The 17,772-nt window shown below is 47.9% G+C and overlaps 1 protein-coding gene across 1 annotated transcript in view; it reads left to right on the top strand.

Moving 5' to 3' along the window:
* The first annotated feature begins 7,809 nt into the window (after positions 1-7,809).
* CERK (ceramide kinase) overlaps positions 7,810-17,772 on the top strand; it is a 52,681-nt gene continuing 42,718 nt past the window's right edge. Inside the window, exon 1 of the mRNA XM_083463595.1 lies at positions 7,810-8,182. Coding sequence (XP_083319721.1) covers positions 8,035-8,182 — 148 coding nt within the window. The 5' untranslated portion in view covers positions 7,810-8,034. The remainder of the gene's footprint in view (positions 8,183-17,772) is intronic.

Here is a 17,772-nt window from a genome sequence, read left to right as displayed (position 1 = left end):
CTGGTTCACCAGAAGCGGCTTAGTCATGCTGGCCACATGACCTGAAAGCTGTACGCTGGCTCCCTTGGCCAATAAAGCAAGATGAGCACCGCAATCCCAGAGCAGGCTACTACTGGCCCTAATGGTCAGGGGTCCCTTTACCTTTACCTTTAATAGGTATCTCAAGCCATTTGCCCATGTTGCCATGCAACCAGCCCATGCAGAACGTAGGCACCCTATATATAGAAAGGAGCAAACCTGTGATATTTTAGGGGGCAGACTAGCAGGCGGGGCCCATTACTTACATCATAGGAGCCTACACAACACAAAACACTGTTGCTGTACGTAGATTTTATTTTATTTGTTTTTTATCTTATATTTTGGAAATGTACATCCAGTTGTTGGTTTTTTCCATCAATTTTTTTGGGGACCCCCAAGAGAGTAGGGCCCTAAGCTATAGCTTGTTTAGCTTATATGTAAATCTGGCACTGAGAGGGTCCTTGGCAATGGTGTGTGGGTGGGTGTGGGTGAGATGCAGCCACACCTGTCCAATGGCATTGTGGGTGGGAATAGACCAAGATCACAGTCACTACTTCCTTCTTCATTCATCTGGTTTGTGTGCAGGGAGGAAAAAGCATGGATAACCTAATCAATGGGAGGGTTTCAGATGTGGGTAACCACTCGCACCATTGCGGACAGCAGGATCTAGAATCAATCTAGAACATGGGTAGGCAAACTGAGGCCCGGGGGCCGGATCCAGCCCAATCACCTTCTAAATCCGGCCCGCAGACAGTCCGGGAATCAGCGTGTTTTTACATGAGTAGAATGTGTCCTTTTATTTAAAAGGCATCTCTGGGTTATTTATGGGGCATAGGAATTTATTCATTCCCCCCCCCAAATATAGTCCAGCCCCCCACAAGGTCTGAGGGACAGTGGACCAGCCCCCTGCTGAAAAAGTTTGCTGACTCCTGATCTAGAATGTCCCCAAGGAAGCTCACCTGGTGCCTTCATTACATATATTTACCGGTAGGTGCCAGGTGAAAGCATTCCTCTTCAACCAGGCCTTTGGCCGATTAAACAATCTACTTTCTATGGGGGGTATTGTTCTATTATTCTTGTACAGTGGTACCTCGGGTTAAGTACTTAGTTTGTTCCAGAGGTCTGTACGTAACCTGAAACTGTTCTTAACCTGAAGCACCACTTTAGCTACAGGGGCCTCCTGCTGCTGCCGCGCCATCGGAGCACGATTTCTGTTCTCACCCTGAAGCAAAGTTCTTAACCTGAAACACAATTTCTGGGTTAGCGAAGTCTTTAACCTGAAGCGTATGTAACCCGAGGTACCACTGTATTAGGAATTTTATGTTGTAGGGCACTTTGTGATCTTTGTATGAAGGGCATACCCCCCAACCACCCCAATTTGACCAGGACATCCCAGAATGACAGAAGCCATCCCGGCTTCTGACTGGATCTCTGAATGTCCCGTTAGGGGTTGCAAAATTGTTAGGGGTGCAAAACTTCAACACCCGGTGCTGCCTCAATACAGCTGCGTGCTTCCGGGCCGGGCTCCACTGAAAACGGCTTCTCCATGTGAACCAGGAAATGACCTCTCCATGCAACGGAATGACTCTTCTTATCTCTACTGCTGCAATCTCCTGGGTGACTCAAACCCCATTAGGCAGTTGAATTAGCATATGTACTCCGTCAGTTTCCCACTCCTCTGTGCAGGCCCACGTGCTGGCAACCCACGCTACGCCACTGGGCGGATGTATCTGAGCAAGGGGGCAGGGAGGCATTGGTGTGGGGCGGATTTTAGGTCTGTTGAGGGGCTGGGTCATGTCCCGATTTTCAACAGCAGGATGTTGGAGGGTGTGGAAGGGCAGTATATAAATGTAATAAACAGATTGAAAGCAGCATGTGAGGATTAGCATGCCTTCTTCCTGGTGGAGAAAAACTGCATTTATGTGCTACAAGCAGGCTTTTGTGTACGGAAATATACTCGGAGTCGAGAGTGGATTTCATGCTCTTTATTCAGCTCATAGTGGTGAGGAGGAATGGAAGTTCCCCCAGAATGTCTGCTTTATATACATTATTTACACAATGGGCCCCACGTGATTGGCTAATTCTGGGATTCACCTGTAGGCCAATCAGGTTGCGGATTCACTTCCACCTGGAGCTGGATTGGGTGGCTCCTATGAACCAATCAGACTGTTGCATTCGGGACCCTATTGTTCTAGGACCAATCAGACTGCTGCATTCTGAATCCTATTGTTCTAGGACCAATCAGACTGCTGCCTTTTGGATCCTATTCAACTCAGTACAGAACATGTCCGCAGCCTAGGTCTGGTAAACTTCCTTCTTCCCAGCTTTTATCTGTCCACAAGGCAAGGAGCTAGTTCTACTCTTGAAGGCCCCAAGTTAGAACCCTAATTGTGTGGGGTTCTAACAGGGAGCCTCCACAGCTAGAGCCAGTTCCCCTGTTTGCATGCCATTGTGTGGAGAGAACTGGGCCATTAGGAGGGAATGTGATGGAGAGGGAGAAATGTCTTCACCATGTAATGAAAAGCTTACGAAAAGCTTGGCCTATTGCTCAACATCCTAAAAACCAAAGTGCTGCACCGACAAGCATGAAACAACCCCTCTGCAGTGCCACAAATCCAACTCAATGGTGTAACGTTGGAAAATGTCAATCACTTCTCCTAAATGGACAGTTATCTTTTCACACTGACATTGATGCCAAAATCCAGCATCGCCTGAGCTCTGTGAGTGCAGCTTTCTCCTGATTGAAGTGTTTGAGGACCGGGACATTTGCAGGGAAACCAGAATGCTTGTTTACAAAGCTATTGTACTACCAACCTTACTGTATGCTTGTGAAACATGAACCACTTATAAACGCCAGCTCCAACTGCTCAAAAGATTCCATCAACAGTGTCTCCAAAAAATTTAACACATCACTTAGGAAGACAGGCAGACTAATGCCAATGTACTGGAAGAAGCAAAGATCACCAGTGTCAAAGCGATGATTCTTCAACATCAACTTCGTTGGATTGGTCATATTGTGCAGATGCCTGATTATCGTCTTCCAAAGCAACTACTCGATTCCGAACTTAAAAAATGGAAAGCCTAATGCTGGTGGTCAACAAAAGAGGTTTAAAGACTCTCTCAAGGTAAATCTAAGAAAATGTGGTATAAACACCGACAACTGGGAAACACTGGCCTGCGAGCGCTCCAATTGGAGAACAGCCTTTACCAAAGGTGTCATGGGCTTTGAAGACACTCAAACTCAGGACGAAAGGAAGAAATGTGCTAAGAGGAAGGCACGCTTGGCAAACCCTCACTGTGATCAACTCCCGCCTGGAAACCTATGTCCCCACTGTGGAAGGACGTGTGGATCCAGAATTGGCCTCCACAGTCACTTACAGACTCATTGTTAAAGACTGTGTTCATGGAATACAATCTTACTTGGCTACGAGTGATCTTGAAGGAACACCTTAATAGGGCTAATGCCTGATCTTAATCCCATTAAAGCCGTAAACAGAGACTTCCATATAGATTCTCTTTAGCATCTCACTCCGCCTCTTAGGGGCACTTACAAGCTTTGAAAGGGAAAGGCTGTTGCTGAAACCTCAGCGGATCATATTCGACTGTGGTATTTGCATCCACAGGAAAGCAAATTATCTCCTGGATCCGTTCCCAGGCCCTCTGCTATGTCAATAACTTTCCCTCAATTGCCTTTCACTTAAAATGAAAATGGCATGAATAAGAGGCTGGAATCCCTCTTGACAGGGATTTGTTGGGGGCTCTTCCCCAACCCAGACGAGGCTATTTCCAATAATCGCTATGCTATTTTAAAAGACGGCTAGAAACCGTTCAGAGGAGTGCTCACAGTGAGTAATGCCGCTCATTGATCAAAGGACATTTCACATACACTTATAGACTGTTCGGGGGTTTTCCTGCGTTCTGATCAGTGAAAAGCAGCTTAGAATGGTTTTTGGCATATGAAGTCAGAATGAATTTGACTCTACATACCTCCTATGGGCCTGGCGTGGGTCTGCTACATCCTTTCATCTTAAGTCTTCTTTTCTCATTCATTGAGTTAGAGGGCTTTCAGAACAGAAAGATCCTGGCAATCGTCTAGCCCAGTTTTCCCCAGACTATGAGCCCAATGCAAGCTAGTAAGTTGAACGAGAAAAATTTAGTGGCATAAATGCTCCCAAGGGGCTCAAGGAACCCATCTGCGAAAGGAGACTTGGGGCAGATCCACAATTTACATTTAAAGCTCATTCAATGCACATTTCAACCACATTATTATTATTATTATTATTATTAGTAGTAGTAGTAGTAGTATGCTGCCCTATACCCGCAGTCTCAGGGTTGTTACAACCTAAAATCACAATATAAAAAGACAAAATATATAATAAAAATAAAAACGATAACACCCACCAACACGTTTTTAAAGGGCATTGGATGTCATTCAGCCAAAGGCCTAGTTAAAGAGGAATGTTTTTGCCAGGCGCCTAAAGGTGCCCAATGAAGGCGCCAGATGAACCTCCTAGGCATTCCGCAAATGGGGAGCCACTGCAGAAAAGGCCCTGTTCTCGTGCTGCCACCCTCCAGACCTCTCGTGGAGGAGGCACACGAAGAAAGGCCTCAGAAGATGTTTTCAGGGTCGGGGTAGGTTTATATGGAAAGCAAATGATTCCACAGAGAGAGAGAGAGAGAGGGTTTTTTGAGGGTGCTGAGGAGAGTAACCCTATAGGGCTAAACTGCAGCTCCCAGGATTCTTTGGAAGGAAATCACATGATTGAAACGTAGATTGAATATGCTTTAAATATACAGTGTGGATCTGCCCTGAGTCTACTGTATATATATTGTCACAGTTCACTCCTCTGGCTTGTCTCTTCTCAATTAGCATTAGCGAGGGATGAGTAATGATACAGAAGGTCTGAATGGCATGACTGGATTATGCAAGGATTTCTGTCCTCAGAGGACGATACCCACTACCTATCAGCACAAGTCATTTCACTAGGCTTGCCTCCTTCTAAGCAGGAAGGAGGAGGATGGGTGTTACAAACCAGAAGCGAGTGACACAGTGACACATCAGTTGCCACCCTCCTATGTGAGCAAGCCCTAATGGGCTTAGCCTGATTGCTCTGACAGTGCCAGATAGCAGCAGTGCCCTGATTAGCACTGGGACATTCTAGAGTGTTAGTACCTACAATGCCCCAGTGGGAAATTTAAATGGTTGCAGTGACATAGCGTGGTTTGCCAGCACCCCGGGGCAAGGCAAGTATGGTGCAACCTCTGCAGCGATGAGGTTTCCTTCATAGTAAACCCCCTGCAATTTTAAATCACCTTCCTGTTGTTTTTTTTTAAAAAAAAAATCTGTGCATTTAATTCAGCATTGTTAAGTCATGAAAGAACTGAAGAAACCCACAAACCCACACACAAACTTGCTACGCCACATGCCAACTGGGACAACAGGGTCTAGGCTGGCTTAGCTGATGGACCCCATTATGTGGGGGGAGTAAGATTCCAAGCAGGAAAGCAAAAGCTGAACAAGCCCACCTCACTGGATAGCAGTTGACGTTGGTGTCAAGCGTCACGTCTCAAGGGCTGGCACAAAGGCCCAGACAAGAAGAACGTATTGGGATTGGTAAACTGAGGAACCAAATCAGAATGCATCTTGCAAAACATGAAACTGAGCTAGTTCCTGAAAGTAATATGGCATCTTGAGCCTCATCTGTTACTCAGAGCCATTCCACTTCCTTGTTGCATCTTGCGTGTTGTCAGATCCTCGACAGTCTGCATCAGGGTGGCAAACAGGGTGGCGTCAAATTTAGCAATGCTCTTTGGCGGATTCTAAATTTAACGGACAGGGAAGTGGGGTGTCACAAGAGAATTTGTCACCAACCTACACTGCGCCCTCTGAGGCACGGTGTCTCTTTCCCAGCCTTGAAATAAGATGTAGCTGAATTTGGCAGGCTTTTATATGGGTTCTTTTATATGGGTTCCTGATTCTTTCCACCCTATAATCCGCAGCAATCCCTGGGTGTCTGGATGAGTTTCAGCTTCTTGTAGCCCAGGCATAGTCCAGATGTTTTGGACTACAATTCCCATCATCCCTGACCACTAGTCTTGTTAGCTAGGGATCATGGGAGTAGTAGACAAAACATCTGGGGGGCCGATGGTTGCCTATGCCTGGCCTGTGCATGTTCTAGCCTTATCCTGACTTGAAACTTTTTGTATATTTTGAATCATGATTGTATGATGATGATGATGATGATGATGATGATTTTATTATCTTTTCCCCCTCCTCTGCTAAACCACTTGGAGGTTGTTGTCATTTTTCTACAATCAAGAGGCATATAAATGTTTCAGGGGAAACAAACAAACAAACAAACAAACAAACAATAAAATAAAATAGTTGCCCTCTCCTTTTCTCCTTAAAGGTAAAGGGACCCCTGACCATTAGATCCAGTTGCAGACGACTCTGGGGTTGCGGCGCTCGTCTCGCTTTACTGGCCAAGGGAGCTGGCATACAGCTTCTGGCTCATGTGGCCAGCATGACTAAGCCGCTTTTCTCCTTACTGTGTTTTAATTTGTTGGAAGCTGCCCAGAGTGGCTGGGGTAACCCAGTCAGATGGGTGAAAATAAATATATTGTCTTTACAGTGGTGCCTCGCAAGACGAATGCCTCGCAAGACGAAAAACTCGCTAGACGAAAGGGTTTTTTGGTTTTGCGTTGCTTCGCTAGACGAATTTCCCTATGGGCTTGCTTCGCAAGATGAAAACGTCTTGCGCTTTTTTCTTAAAGCCGCTTGAAGAGGCGCAGTTGCGACGGACCGTGCTTCGCAAGACGAAAAACATCGCAAAACGAAAAGACTCGCGGAATGAATTATTTTCGTCTTGCGAGGCACCACTGTATGTTTATCTATTTATTTATCCTTGGGTCTGCAATCAAGAGGCATATACGGTAAATGTTTTAGGGAAAACAATCAAACAAACAAAAAAACTAAACTACACTCTCCTTTTCTCCTTAAAAGGTAAAGGTCCTGACTATTAGGTCCAGTCGTGAGCGACTCTGGGGTTGCGGCGCTCATCTCGCTTTATTGGCCGAGGGAGCCGGCGTACAGCTTCTGGGTCACGTGGCCAGCATGACTAAGCCACTTCTGGCAAACCAAAGCAGCGCACAGAAATGCCGTTTACCTTCCTGCCGGAGCGGTACCTATTTATCTACTTGCACTTTGACGTGCTTTCGAACTGCTAGGTTGGCAGGAGCAGGGACCAAGCAACGGGAGCTCACCCCGTCGCGGGGATTCGAACTGCTGACCTTCTGATCTGCAAGTCATCGGCTCTGTGGTTTAACCCACCGCGCCACCCACGTCCCAATCAGATGGCTGAACATATAAATAATAAATATATTGTCATTATTTATTATTATTACTATTATTAATTTTTCCTTGCATCTGCTGGCACACTCTCCTTCCTTGGAGTTTTTAAAGAAGAGCTTGGCTGGCCACCTGTCCTGGATGCTTCAGTTGAGAACGCTGCCACTTTAGGGGGTTGATCTAGATGACCCTTGGGTGTCCCTTCCACGCCGGGCCCATTGCGAAGATTCCCCACTCCACCCCGCGAGACTCGCCTTCCTCCTCCCTCTTCCTCCTCCTCCTGCCGTCGAACAACCGAAGGGAAGAAGAAGAAGTGAGGGCAACTCCGGTTGAGGGCAAGAGGCGGCGGCTTCATCGGCGGCCGCTAGGCTTGCGCGAACTCACATCCCCCCCCCTACCTTCTCCCCCCCACCCCCTCCCTCGCCGCCGCTACCCACGCGCATGCTCCGTGAGATGGGACCTGCGAAAATTCTGAAGGATAACAGATTCTAAAATGCCAGGCTGGGCAGAGGCGCGCGCGCAGGCGGACTGAGCGGCGGCGGCGGCGCCAGGCAGCCTCGCCATCCTCGCCGGGCCGCGCCAGCGAGCGAGGGCCGCCCTCCGTCAGCCGCGATGCCGCTCGGGCGGAGGCAACTGCCGGAGCCCCGCTGAAGGGGACCGCAGCCACCATGGGCGAGAGGTCCCCGCCTCCGGCTGGCCGGCGGACCCGGCTGGTCTCCTCGCTGGTGCTGGGGCAGCGCGCCTGCGAGGTCGCCCTGGACCCGGAGAGAGGCGCCTTGGAGTGGACGGAGCAGCCGCAGCCGCGCGGGGGGAGAGGTGAGGACGCTTGGGGGGGGGCAAGGGGGCTCCGAGCCTTGTGCAGAGTGCCGGCGCCTCACCTCCAAGACGCTGCTGCTTTCCTCTTCCCTTTTCAAGTTAAGGCGTGGTGGCGCTTTCGGAATCAGGGCTCCGAGCCATGTGCAGAGTGCCGCTCCCAGCCCACCACCAGCTAGGAACTACCACTTTCTCCCTTAGGGCAAAAAAAGCCTCGGGTGTTTTTCAGGGCTCCGAGCCAATTGCAGAGTGTCATTCACTCCCAGCACTAAGTAGCTGCCACTTCTCCCTTTGGTAAAACAACAAGGGTGACTTTCAGGGGAATTTCTGGGCCCTCCCAGTTTTCACCCCTTTTCAAGTTAAACAGTGGTTGTTGTTGTGATGTTTTTGGAGTTAGGGTTCTGAGCCATGTGCAGAGTGCCGCTGCCAGCCCACCACCAGCTAGGAACTGCCACTTTCCCCCTTAGGGCAACAACAACAGAAAGAACCTCGGGTGTTTTTCAGGGTTCTGAGCCATATGCAGAGTGCCGCTCTCTCCCTCCCAGTGCTCAAGACACTGCCGGTTTCCCCTCTTTTCAAGTCAAGCTGTGGTGGTGGTGGAGCTTTCGGAATCAGGGCTCCGGGCCATGTGCAGAGTGCCGTTCCCATCCCACCACCAGCTAGGAACTGCCACTTCTCCCTTAGGTAAAAAAAAACACTTTCAGGGGAATTTCTGGGCCCTCCCAGTTTTCACCCTTTTCCAAGTTAAACAGTGGTTGTTGTTGTGTTGTTTTTGGGGTTAGGGTTCTGAGCCACGTGCAGAGTGCCATCCCACCCTCCCCACCAGCACTACCAAGGAATTGCTGCTTTCCCCCTTAGGTAAAACAACAACAGCAACTCGGTTGACTTTCAGAGGGACTTATGGGCCTTCCCAGTTAAACACTGGTTGTTGTTGATTATGGTTGTTAAGTTGTTGTTGTTGTTTTAAATTACATTTATACCTGCCTCTGTCCTGCCAGGCGCTGGGTTGGCTTCAGTTGGGCAAGGTGCTGCCGCCAAAAACCACAACCCAAAAGGCAATCGCCTTGTATCCTCCGACATTGTTGGGCTACAACCTCCCACCCTTCCTACCAAGCGTGGCCAGGGATGATGGGAGTTGTAGTCCATCAACATCTGGGGGCCCAAGGCTCGGCAAGACTTTGAAGGCCGTTGGGGAGAGCTGAGGATGGTTGGGAGCAGGGCAAGGGCTTCAGATGGCCTATGGTCGCAACACAGGACTGGTCCCTGTGCAAATATATGGGGGAAATATTAAGAAATCCCCATATGCTTGGTTCACAAGTAGGTTCCCAGGTCTGAAGGCTACTGCCATAGAGCGCTGAGAAACAGCTTTGGTTCGAACCGGTTTGAAACACTGTGCCCCAGCTTTGCCAGGCGGTAGGCAGATCAGGCATCACTTAATAACTTTGCTTAGGGGTACAGTGGTACCGTGGGTTACATACGCTTCAGGTTACAGACTCCGCTAACCCAGAAATAGTACCTCGGGTTAAGAACTTTGCTTCAGGATGAGAACAGAAATCGTGTGGCAGCGACACAGCGGCAGCGGGAGGCCCCATAAGCTAAAGTGGTGCTTCAGGTTAAGAACAGTTTCAGGTTAAGTACCGACCTCCGGAACGAATTAAGTACTTAACTTGAGGTACCACTGTATTCCCAATACAGATACCTCTGAAAAATGGTTGAGCTACTTAACTCATACAGAGCCGTCTTGTTTGGTGGCCCATGATAATCAGCATCAGGCAGGGCCGGCCCAAGATATTTGGCCACTTGAGGCGAGACACAAAATGGCACTCCCCTCCCTGCCAGGGGGGTATCAATGAGTGAAGACTGACATCAGGAACAAGGTGGGGAATAAAGATCTACTTTGGGATCTGCTGCCCCGTGGAGCTTGCCGCCCGAGGCAGTCTTCTTAACTCACCTTGCCTCATGGCTGGGCTTCCACTGCCCAGTTCAGACTTCTCTTGAAGTTGGGACATGACTTCTCCCAAGCTGTTATTATTTAGGAGCCTGTGCAAGAAACTTTGTTCTCTTCTCATTAGTGTTTTCATCATCTGTCAGCATCACAGCCTGAGAGGTTTCACATTCCTGTTTAATATTTGCTAGTCAGATATGCGGGGAGGAGAGTCTGTGTGAATGAAAGATGTGCTGACGACATCACTGGTTCTAAAAACTGCTATTACAAGTTCAGTGGCTGGCCACAGCTCCCAAGCCTTCTAAGAAAGCCACATGCTTCGTTTTATTTTTTGCTGTTGGCTATGTTTGTATTTTAAATATTTGTAAAGTCTTAGCAGTTTTATTTTTTAAGAGTGAACACAGAGATTTGCACTGCTACGTACAGGGTGTTTGGACAATGGCTAGTAAAAGTTCTTTTACGATTGTCAGTCTTAAGCAGTTAATTGTCCCTGTTTGCCCATTACAGTAGGTCAACTTTTTAAAAAATGGCCGGGCCTAGTTCAGTGTCAGTTCTACATGCTGCACATCAGAACGGTAGTCTGTTGAGAGCCTGTTCGCACAGTACAGTTTTTGACCACACAATAAATACAGTTTTTGACCTGGCATATGTTCCTATGTACAAACTTGTTTAAACCAGGCATTCGTTGTCAGTACGTTTCCGAGCACAATTCAAAGTGCTGGTGCTGACCTTTAAAGCCCTAAACGGCCTCGGTCCAGTATACCTGAAGGAGTGTCTCCACCCCCATCATTCTGCCCAGACGCTGAGGTCCAGCTCCGAGAGCCTTCTGGTGGTTCCCTCGCTACGAGAAGCCAAGTTACAGAGAACCAGGCAGAGGACCTTCTCGGTAGTGGCGCCCTCCCTGTGGAACACCCTCCCACCAGATGTCAAAGAGAAAAATAACTACAAAACTTTTAGAAGGCATCTGAAGGCAGCCCTGTTTAGGGAAGTTTTTAATGTTTAATAGGTTATTGTACAGTGGTGCCCCGCAAGACGAATGCCTCGCAAGATGGAAAACCCGCTAGATGAAAGGGTTTTCCGTTTTTGAGCTGCTTCGCAATACGAATTTCCCTATGGGCTTGCTTCGCAAGACGAAAACGTCTTGCGAGTGTTCCGATTTTTTTCCGCTTTCCCCCCCTTTTTCTAAGCCGCTAATCCGCTAAACCGCTAATAGCGCTAATCCGCTAAGCCGCTAATAGGGTTGCTTCGCAAGACGAAAAACCCGCTAGACGAAGAGACTCGCGGAACGGATTATTTTCGTCTTGCGAGGCACCACTGTACTTTAGTGTTCTGTTGGAAGCCGCCCAGAGTGGCTGGGGAAACCCAGCCAGATGGGTGGGGTATAAATATTAAATTATTATTATTATTATTATTATTATTATTACTATTATTATAAGCACCCCCGCATCTAGATCAGCGACAAGGAACCTGTGGTCCTCAAGACATTGCTGGACCTCAGCTGACCTCAGCTCCAGCAACATGGCCAGTGGGCACGGATGATGGGACTTGTAGTCCAACAATATATGGAGAGCACAGGAGCCTTCTCCTCAGTTCCTTCCTGCAGCTCTAATCCCATCTACTATTTCCACCCTTGGCCTTAACTCTGAACTCAGATCAAGCAGCGGATCCTGCAGTTAAACTGCAGTTAAACTGGACATACCCAGAAATAAGTATCATTTAGTTAAATAGGCCTTACACCTGGGTAATAAGTATATATCTGGCGGTTCCCTAACTCTCTTGCAGTGCACTATGGACAGATCTGGGCCATCCTTCCAGGGTGACTCAGGTATGTTTGTTCTGCAAGGGCACGCACAGCAATAATCCTGCATCACATATAAAGTCCCACACCCTCAGTCTTAGCCATGCCAGCCATTGCATCTTCCGTCTTCCTGTCATCCCAGAAGCTCAGGAGCAGCTTGCAGAAAGGGCTGGCAGTGGTGCCTTTCTAGATTACGATACACAAAAATATAACCTGGCCTCCCAGCACTGCCTCAGTTTATAGCTCCTCCCCACCGGCCGCTACTATCACGGCTCTCTTTTCAGGGCTTCTGGCTTCATAACAACCTCTCTTTCTTCTGTGCTGCAGTTAGACCAGGCTTCCTCAACCTCGGCCCTCCAGATGTTTTGAGGCTACAATTCCCATCATCCCTGACCACTGGCCCTGCTAGCTAGGGATCATGGGAGTTGTAGGCCAAAAAACTTCTGGAGGGCCGAGGTTGAGGAAGCCTGAGTTAGACCAAAGTCAATGTGTTCTTCGCCTGTACCATGAGCAGAGCCTTTCCTGCTGCAGCCCCAGTGCTATGGACACACCTTTCGGGGGGGGGGGGAGTCTGAGCAGCTGCTTCCTTTTCACAGCAAAAACACGTTTGATCGGTTTTTGGGTATTAAACACTCCTCTGCCCTGTTTTATTGCTTCACTATTTTCCAGTTTTGTATTCTAGTACAGTGGTACCTCGGTTTACGAACTTAATCCGTTCCGGAAGTCTGTTCTTAAACCAAAGTGTTGTTACCTACTGAGGCCTCCTGCCGCCAGTGCTCTTCTATTGTTCAGCTTCTGAGGCAAAGTTTGCTAACTGGAACACCTACTTCTGGTTTTGCAGAGTTTGTTTGCCGAATAGTTCGTGAACAGGACTGTTCGTAGACCTAGGTTCCGCTCTATTGTTATTATTTTAGGACCCTCGTACCTACGGGACTGCCTCTCCTGGTATATCCCATGGAGGACCTTACGATCTTCAGACAAAAACATCTTGGAGGTTCCGGGCCACAGGGAGGTTAGGCTGGCCTCAACCAGAGCCAGGGCTTTTTCAGCTGTGGCCCTGATCTGGTGGAACGCGTTGTCATAAGAGACCAGGGCCCTGCAGGACTTGACATCTTTCCACAGGGCCTGCAAGACAGAGCTGTTCCTCCTGGCCTTTCGCCAAGGCACAGTCTGACCCGCTCCTTTGGTAATCCTCATAGAACTCTAGCCCAATGGTTGCCATTAATTTGACTCTGAGTTGATTTTAGAATGAATTTCAATTAATTGATTGTGATTTTATGTAAACTGTGTTACTTTTATTGTTGTTAACCGCTCTGAGCCCGGCTTCGGCTGGGGAGGGCGGGATATAAATATATTATTATTATTATTATTATTATTATTATTAGCCGCTATGCAACTGACTTCACTGAATAACAGGACAGGCATATATTTAGTAAGTCATATAAGGATAAATAATTGTGCCTATCTCATACGATCCATGGCTTCTCCCAGAGTCCCAAGTCGATTTGAAGACAACTGGTTATTTCTCCTGCAGGGGTGCCTCTCCTACAGCCCACCTGGCTTTAGCAAGGCTGCATTTCCCTCCAAGTAAAGTGGATAAGGGCCACATAGAGACATTCAGCTCCCTTGACTTTCATGCTCCATTTCTCAGTGGCATTGTATGGAAATAATAGCCAACCAGAGAAGCAAAGAGTTCTGTCCCTGCTTTGCCAGATCTGCTGGCTTCTGTACTGCTGAGAAAGCAAAATACAATGCCAATCAGCAGCGGCGTAGCGTGAGTTGTCAGCACCCGGGGCAAGGCAAGTAATTTGCGCCCCCTAACCCGGGGCAAGGCAAGTAATTTGCGCCCCCCCCAACCCCTAACCTGCCGATCTGAGGTGAGTTGCCGCTGGCGCTGCCGCCCAAACCACGCCGCTTGCCCGGAGGAGGAGGGGGGCAGATAGGCGAGGAAAATGCAACATGGCCTAGCAGCTGCAGCAGCAGCAGCGGAGGCGGGGCTGTGAGGAGGGGCTGCCTGGCGCGTCCTCCGCGGCCCTGACGCGCGGGGCTGAGAGCCGCTGCCTGCCGAACACCTTCAGCCCGGGCGCGCGCACAGCTCGCCGGTTCCACGAGACATGGGGCTCTGCTACAGCCTGCGCCGGAGGCTCTTCGGCGACTCCGGAGGCAGCGAGCGCGCCCCCCCCAGATGTTGCGCCCGGTGCGGCCGGCACCCCTGGCACCCCCCACGCTACGCCACTGCCAATCAGGCTTGTCAAGCAGGAACAGAGCATTCTGCTTTACCTGCTGAGGAGGCAGCGAGCAGGAGCAGAGGGACTGGTTTATGAAGAGTGTCAGGGGCCCGATCCAGATTTAGCCTGAAGCTGGAGGTTCTCTCACCATCTCCCACAGCCCACTAAAGCTGAGGTCTCTTTGGCCTCCCACCTTTCTGCTAGATCCATCCCTTGTTTCCAGGATCAGATTAGGTGAGCCGCTCAGATTAGGTCGCTTGGTTTATGACCGATTAAGCCCTTCTCATGGAAGCTCCTTGAATTTCAAGCAAACTTTCAAACATACTTGATCTCCCAGTACTCCAAAGCTTGCTTCCTCATCAGTGTCAGATTTACGTATAAGTTAAACTCTGTGGTTTAGACCACAGCACCACCTGCATCCCATAGCTTGTTTAGCGTATAAGCTAAACAAGCTATGGGACGCGGGTGGCGCTGTGGTCTAAACCACAGAGCCTAGGACTTGCTGATCAGAAAGTCGGTGGTTCGAATCCCCGCGATGGGGTGAGCTCCCGTTGCTCAGTCCCTGCTCCTGCCAACCTAGCAGTTCGGAAGCACGTCAAAGTGCAAGTAGATAAGCAGGTACTGCTCCGGCGGGAAGGTAAACAGTGTTTTTGTGCGCTGCTCTGGTTTGCCAGAAGTGGCTTAGTCATGCTGGCCACATGACCCGGAAGCTGTACGCCGGCTCCCTCGGCCAATAAAGCGAGATGAGCGCTGCAACCCCAGAGTCGGCCACAACTGGACCTAATGTTCAGGAGTCCCTTTACCTTTAAACAAACTATAGCTTAGGGCCCCACTCTTTTGGCCACCCCCAAAAAAAATTAAAGGGGAAAAAACCACTGGATGTACATTTTCAAAATATAAGATAAAAAATAAATAAAATAAAACCTGCACACAGCAACAGTGTTTTGTGTTGTGTAGGCTCCTATGATGTAAGTAATGGGCCCCGCCTGCTAGCCTGCTCCCTAAAATATCACAGGTTTGCTCCTTTCTATATAGAGGGTGCCTACGTTCTGCATGGGCTGGTTGCATGGCAACATGGGCAAATGGCTTTCGATACCTATTAGGTCCATAAATTACTGTATAGAGGCATTGCAGTGGGCTGGACTAAATGACTGCTGGGGTCCCTTCCAACTCTACAGTTCTATGATTCTCTGCTGGTCCTCCTAACCAGGGTGGATGTGATTTAAATCAAATCGATTTAAATCACTAGTCAGTAAGACCTGATTTACCGTATTTTCCCGTGTATAAGACTAGGTTTCCCCCCTAAAAAATAATGTCAGAAAATAGGGGGCATCTTATACAAAGATACATCTCCCCCCATTTTCTTAAATCGGAGTCTCCCAAAATAGGGGGCGTCTTATACATGGGGGCGTTTTATAGACAGAAAAATACGGTAAATCTCCCCCTTCCCCCCTTTTTTTTACAAAAACCGTCATTCTTGCTTGTATCAGCTTATTATTTGCAACCAGATGAAGATTTTTGGAATAAGTTTTTACAGCTGCATCAAAAATTACTGATTTGGTTATGCTATTAGAAATACGCAGACAGATAATTATGAAATTATTGTGAGGTTTAATAAGTTATCTGTTTATATTTGGACAACTTTCCTGCTGTACTTTATTGGAAGGAGAAGAAGAATCATTTCCTGAATAACAATTTAAACAATTTGTTTAACCAAAACAATAACATTATAGCATATGTATCCATGTTTGTTAACTTTGGATTGTGGTTAAACAATTTTGTTTTATAAAAACACCAGACATTTTTTAGCACACATGAAAAACTTAAAACAAATCCGTATTTCCTGATGAATGGCCTTTGGTCTATAATGTAACTTAAATAGAAAACTATCTTTAGGGGAAAAAAATCCTCCAAAAGCATTTTATTTTAAAAATCCAATTTAAATCAAAAAGTTCCAATTTAAATTAAAAAAATCTGATTTAAATTTTAAAAATCTGATTTTTTATTTCTTTTTTAATCATTGATTTTTATCCACCTGCCCTTCCCAGCCCAGCAAAGATCTGCTGCCAAAAGTGATCATCTCACTGTGCCTAATGATAGGGCTGGAAATTGGGGCTGGATTGAAAAAATATTTTGACATGCCACTGGCATTCTGTTAGATAAAAAGATCTTAAAAGCCAGAGAACAGGCTTCTTCATTTGTTTTCTGTCCCTCCCTCTCTCTCTCTCTCTTTTAAATATCTCTATGGCCTCTTCAAGTAACTGTAGAAGACCTCTCTGCTTCACTTGTTCATCTTACATCAATACTTTCAAATCCACCTTAAGCTTTGTGTGTCAATAAGTGGTGAAATGCCAGGACTGTTGAATATGGCCTTCCTTAATGAACTTGAGAACCTGACCTACTTCTGGAGCTATTTAACTCAACATTTTAAAAGATTTGTAACGCTACTCCTCAATCTTCATCTGATCGGGCCATTGCAGGAAACAGGAAGCTCTCCTTTTGCAACCAAAAATACATTGAAAGACAACCGAAGAACCCGCAAGCGAGACAATGCGAGGCTTTGGGAATGAGAGGAAAAAATCTTCAGCAATAATAAAGTGCACTGCTGCATGCTTTGATCTCCTGCCAAAATATGCATTGTTTACCTGAGGAAGATTAATACATAAGGGAAGTATCAGATGATGAGCTGTCTGGTGAGACTGGCCTCTTACATAACAGGAAGCCCTGTAACACAACACAGCCCTATGCAGTCAGTCAAGAATAAAAAGGTGAAGGGGGAAAAATAGGTCAAGTCAAGAATGAAGGCCTTTTGTAATAGGGAGATTTATGCTTACATAAGCTTGAACGGCATTGCATCACCAACCCCTTAAATAGTACCAGGCTTGCCAAAAACATCAGTGTCTGTAGTTTCCCCCCACCCCTTGGACAGGGGTGAGGAATCTCTGGTCTTCCAGATGTTGTTAGACTCCATCTCCCATCAGCCATCGTCTACATAGCCGATGGCCAGGTTGTTAACGGTCCAGCCACGTCTGGAGGGCCACAGTTTCCTCCACCCCCAGACAGTGTTCAGAGTTAGCTAGGCGCCAGGTTCATTTGCGGGACGCGGGTGGTGCTGTGGGTTAAACCACTGTGCCGCTGGGCCTTGCCGATCAGAAGGTCAGCGGTTCGAATCCCCGCAACAGGGTGAGCTCCCATTGCTCGGTCCCTGCTCCTGCCAACCTAGCAGTTCGAAAGCACGTCAAAGTGCAAGTAGATAAATAGGTACTGCTCCGGCGGGAAGGTTAAACGGCGTTTTCGTGCGCTGCTTTGGTTCGCCAGAAGCGGCTTGGTCATGCTGGCACATGACCCGGAGGCCGTACGCCGGCTCCCTCGGCCAATAAAGTGAGATGAGCGCGGCAACCCCAGAGTCGGCCACGACTGGACCTAATGGTCAGAGGTCCCTTTACCTTTACCTTTAGGTTCATTTAGAAATGTAGAGATTATAGTGCAGTGGTACCTCAGGTTACATACGCTTCAGGTTACAGACTCCGCTAACCTAGAAATAGTACCTCGGGTTAAGAACTTTGCTTCAGGATGAGAACAGAAATCGGGCTCCGGTGGCGTGGCGGCAGAGGGAGACCCC

This window comes from Podarcis liolepis (genome assembly GCF_965112155.1).
Source record: "Podarcis liolepis genome assembly, chromosome: 10".
NCBI lineage: Eukaryota > Metazoa > Chordata > Lepidosauria > Squamata > Lacertidae > Podarcis > Podarcis liolepis.
This window is presented reverse-complemented; position numbering and strand designations above follow the sequence as displayed.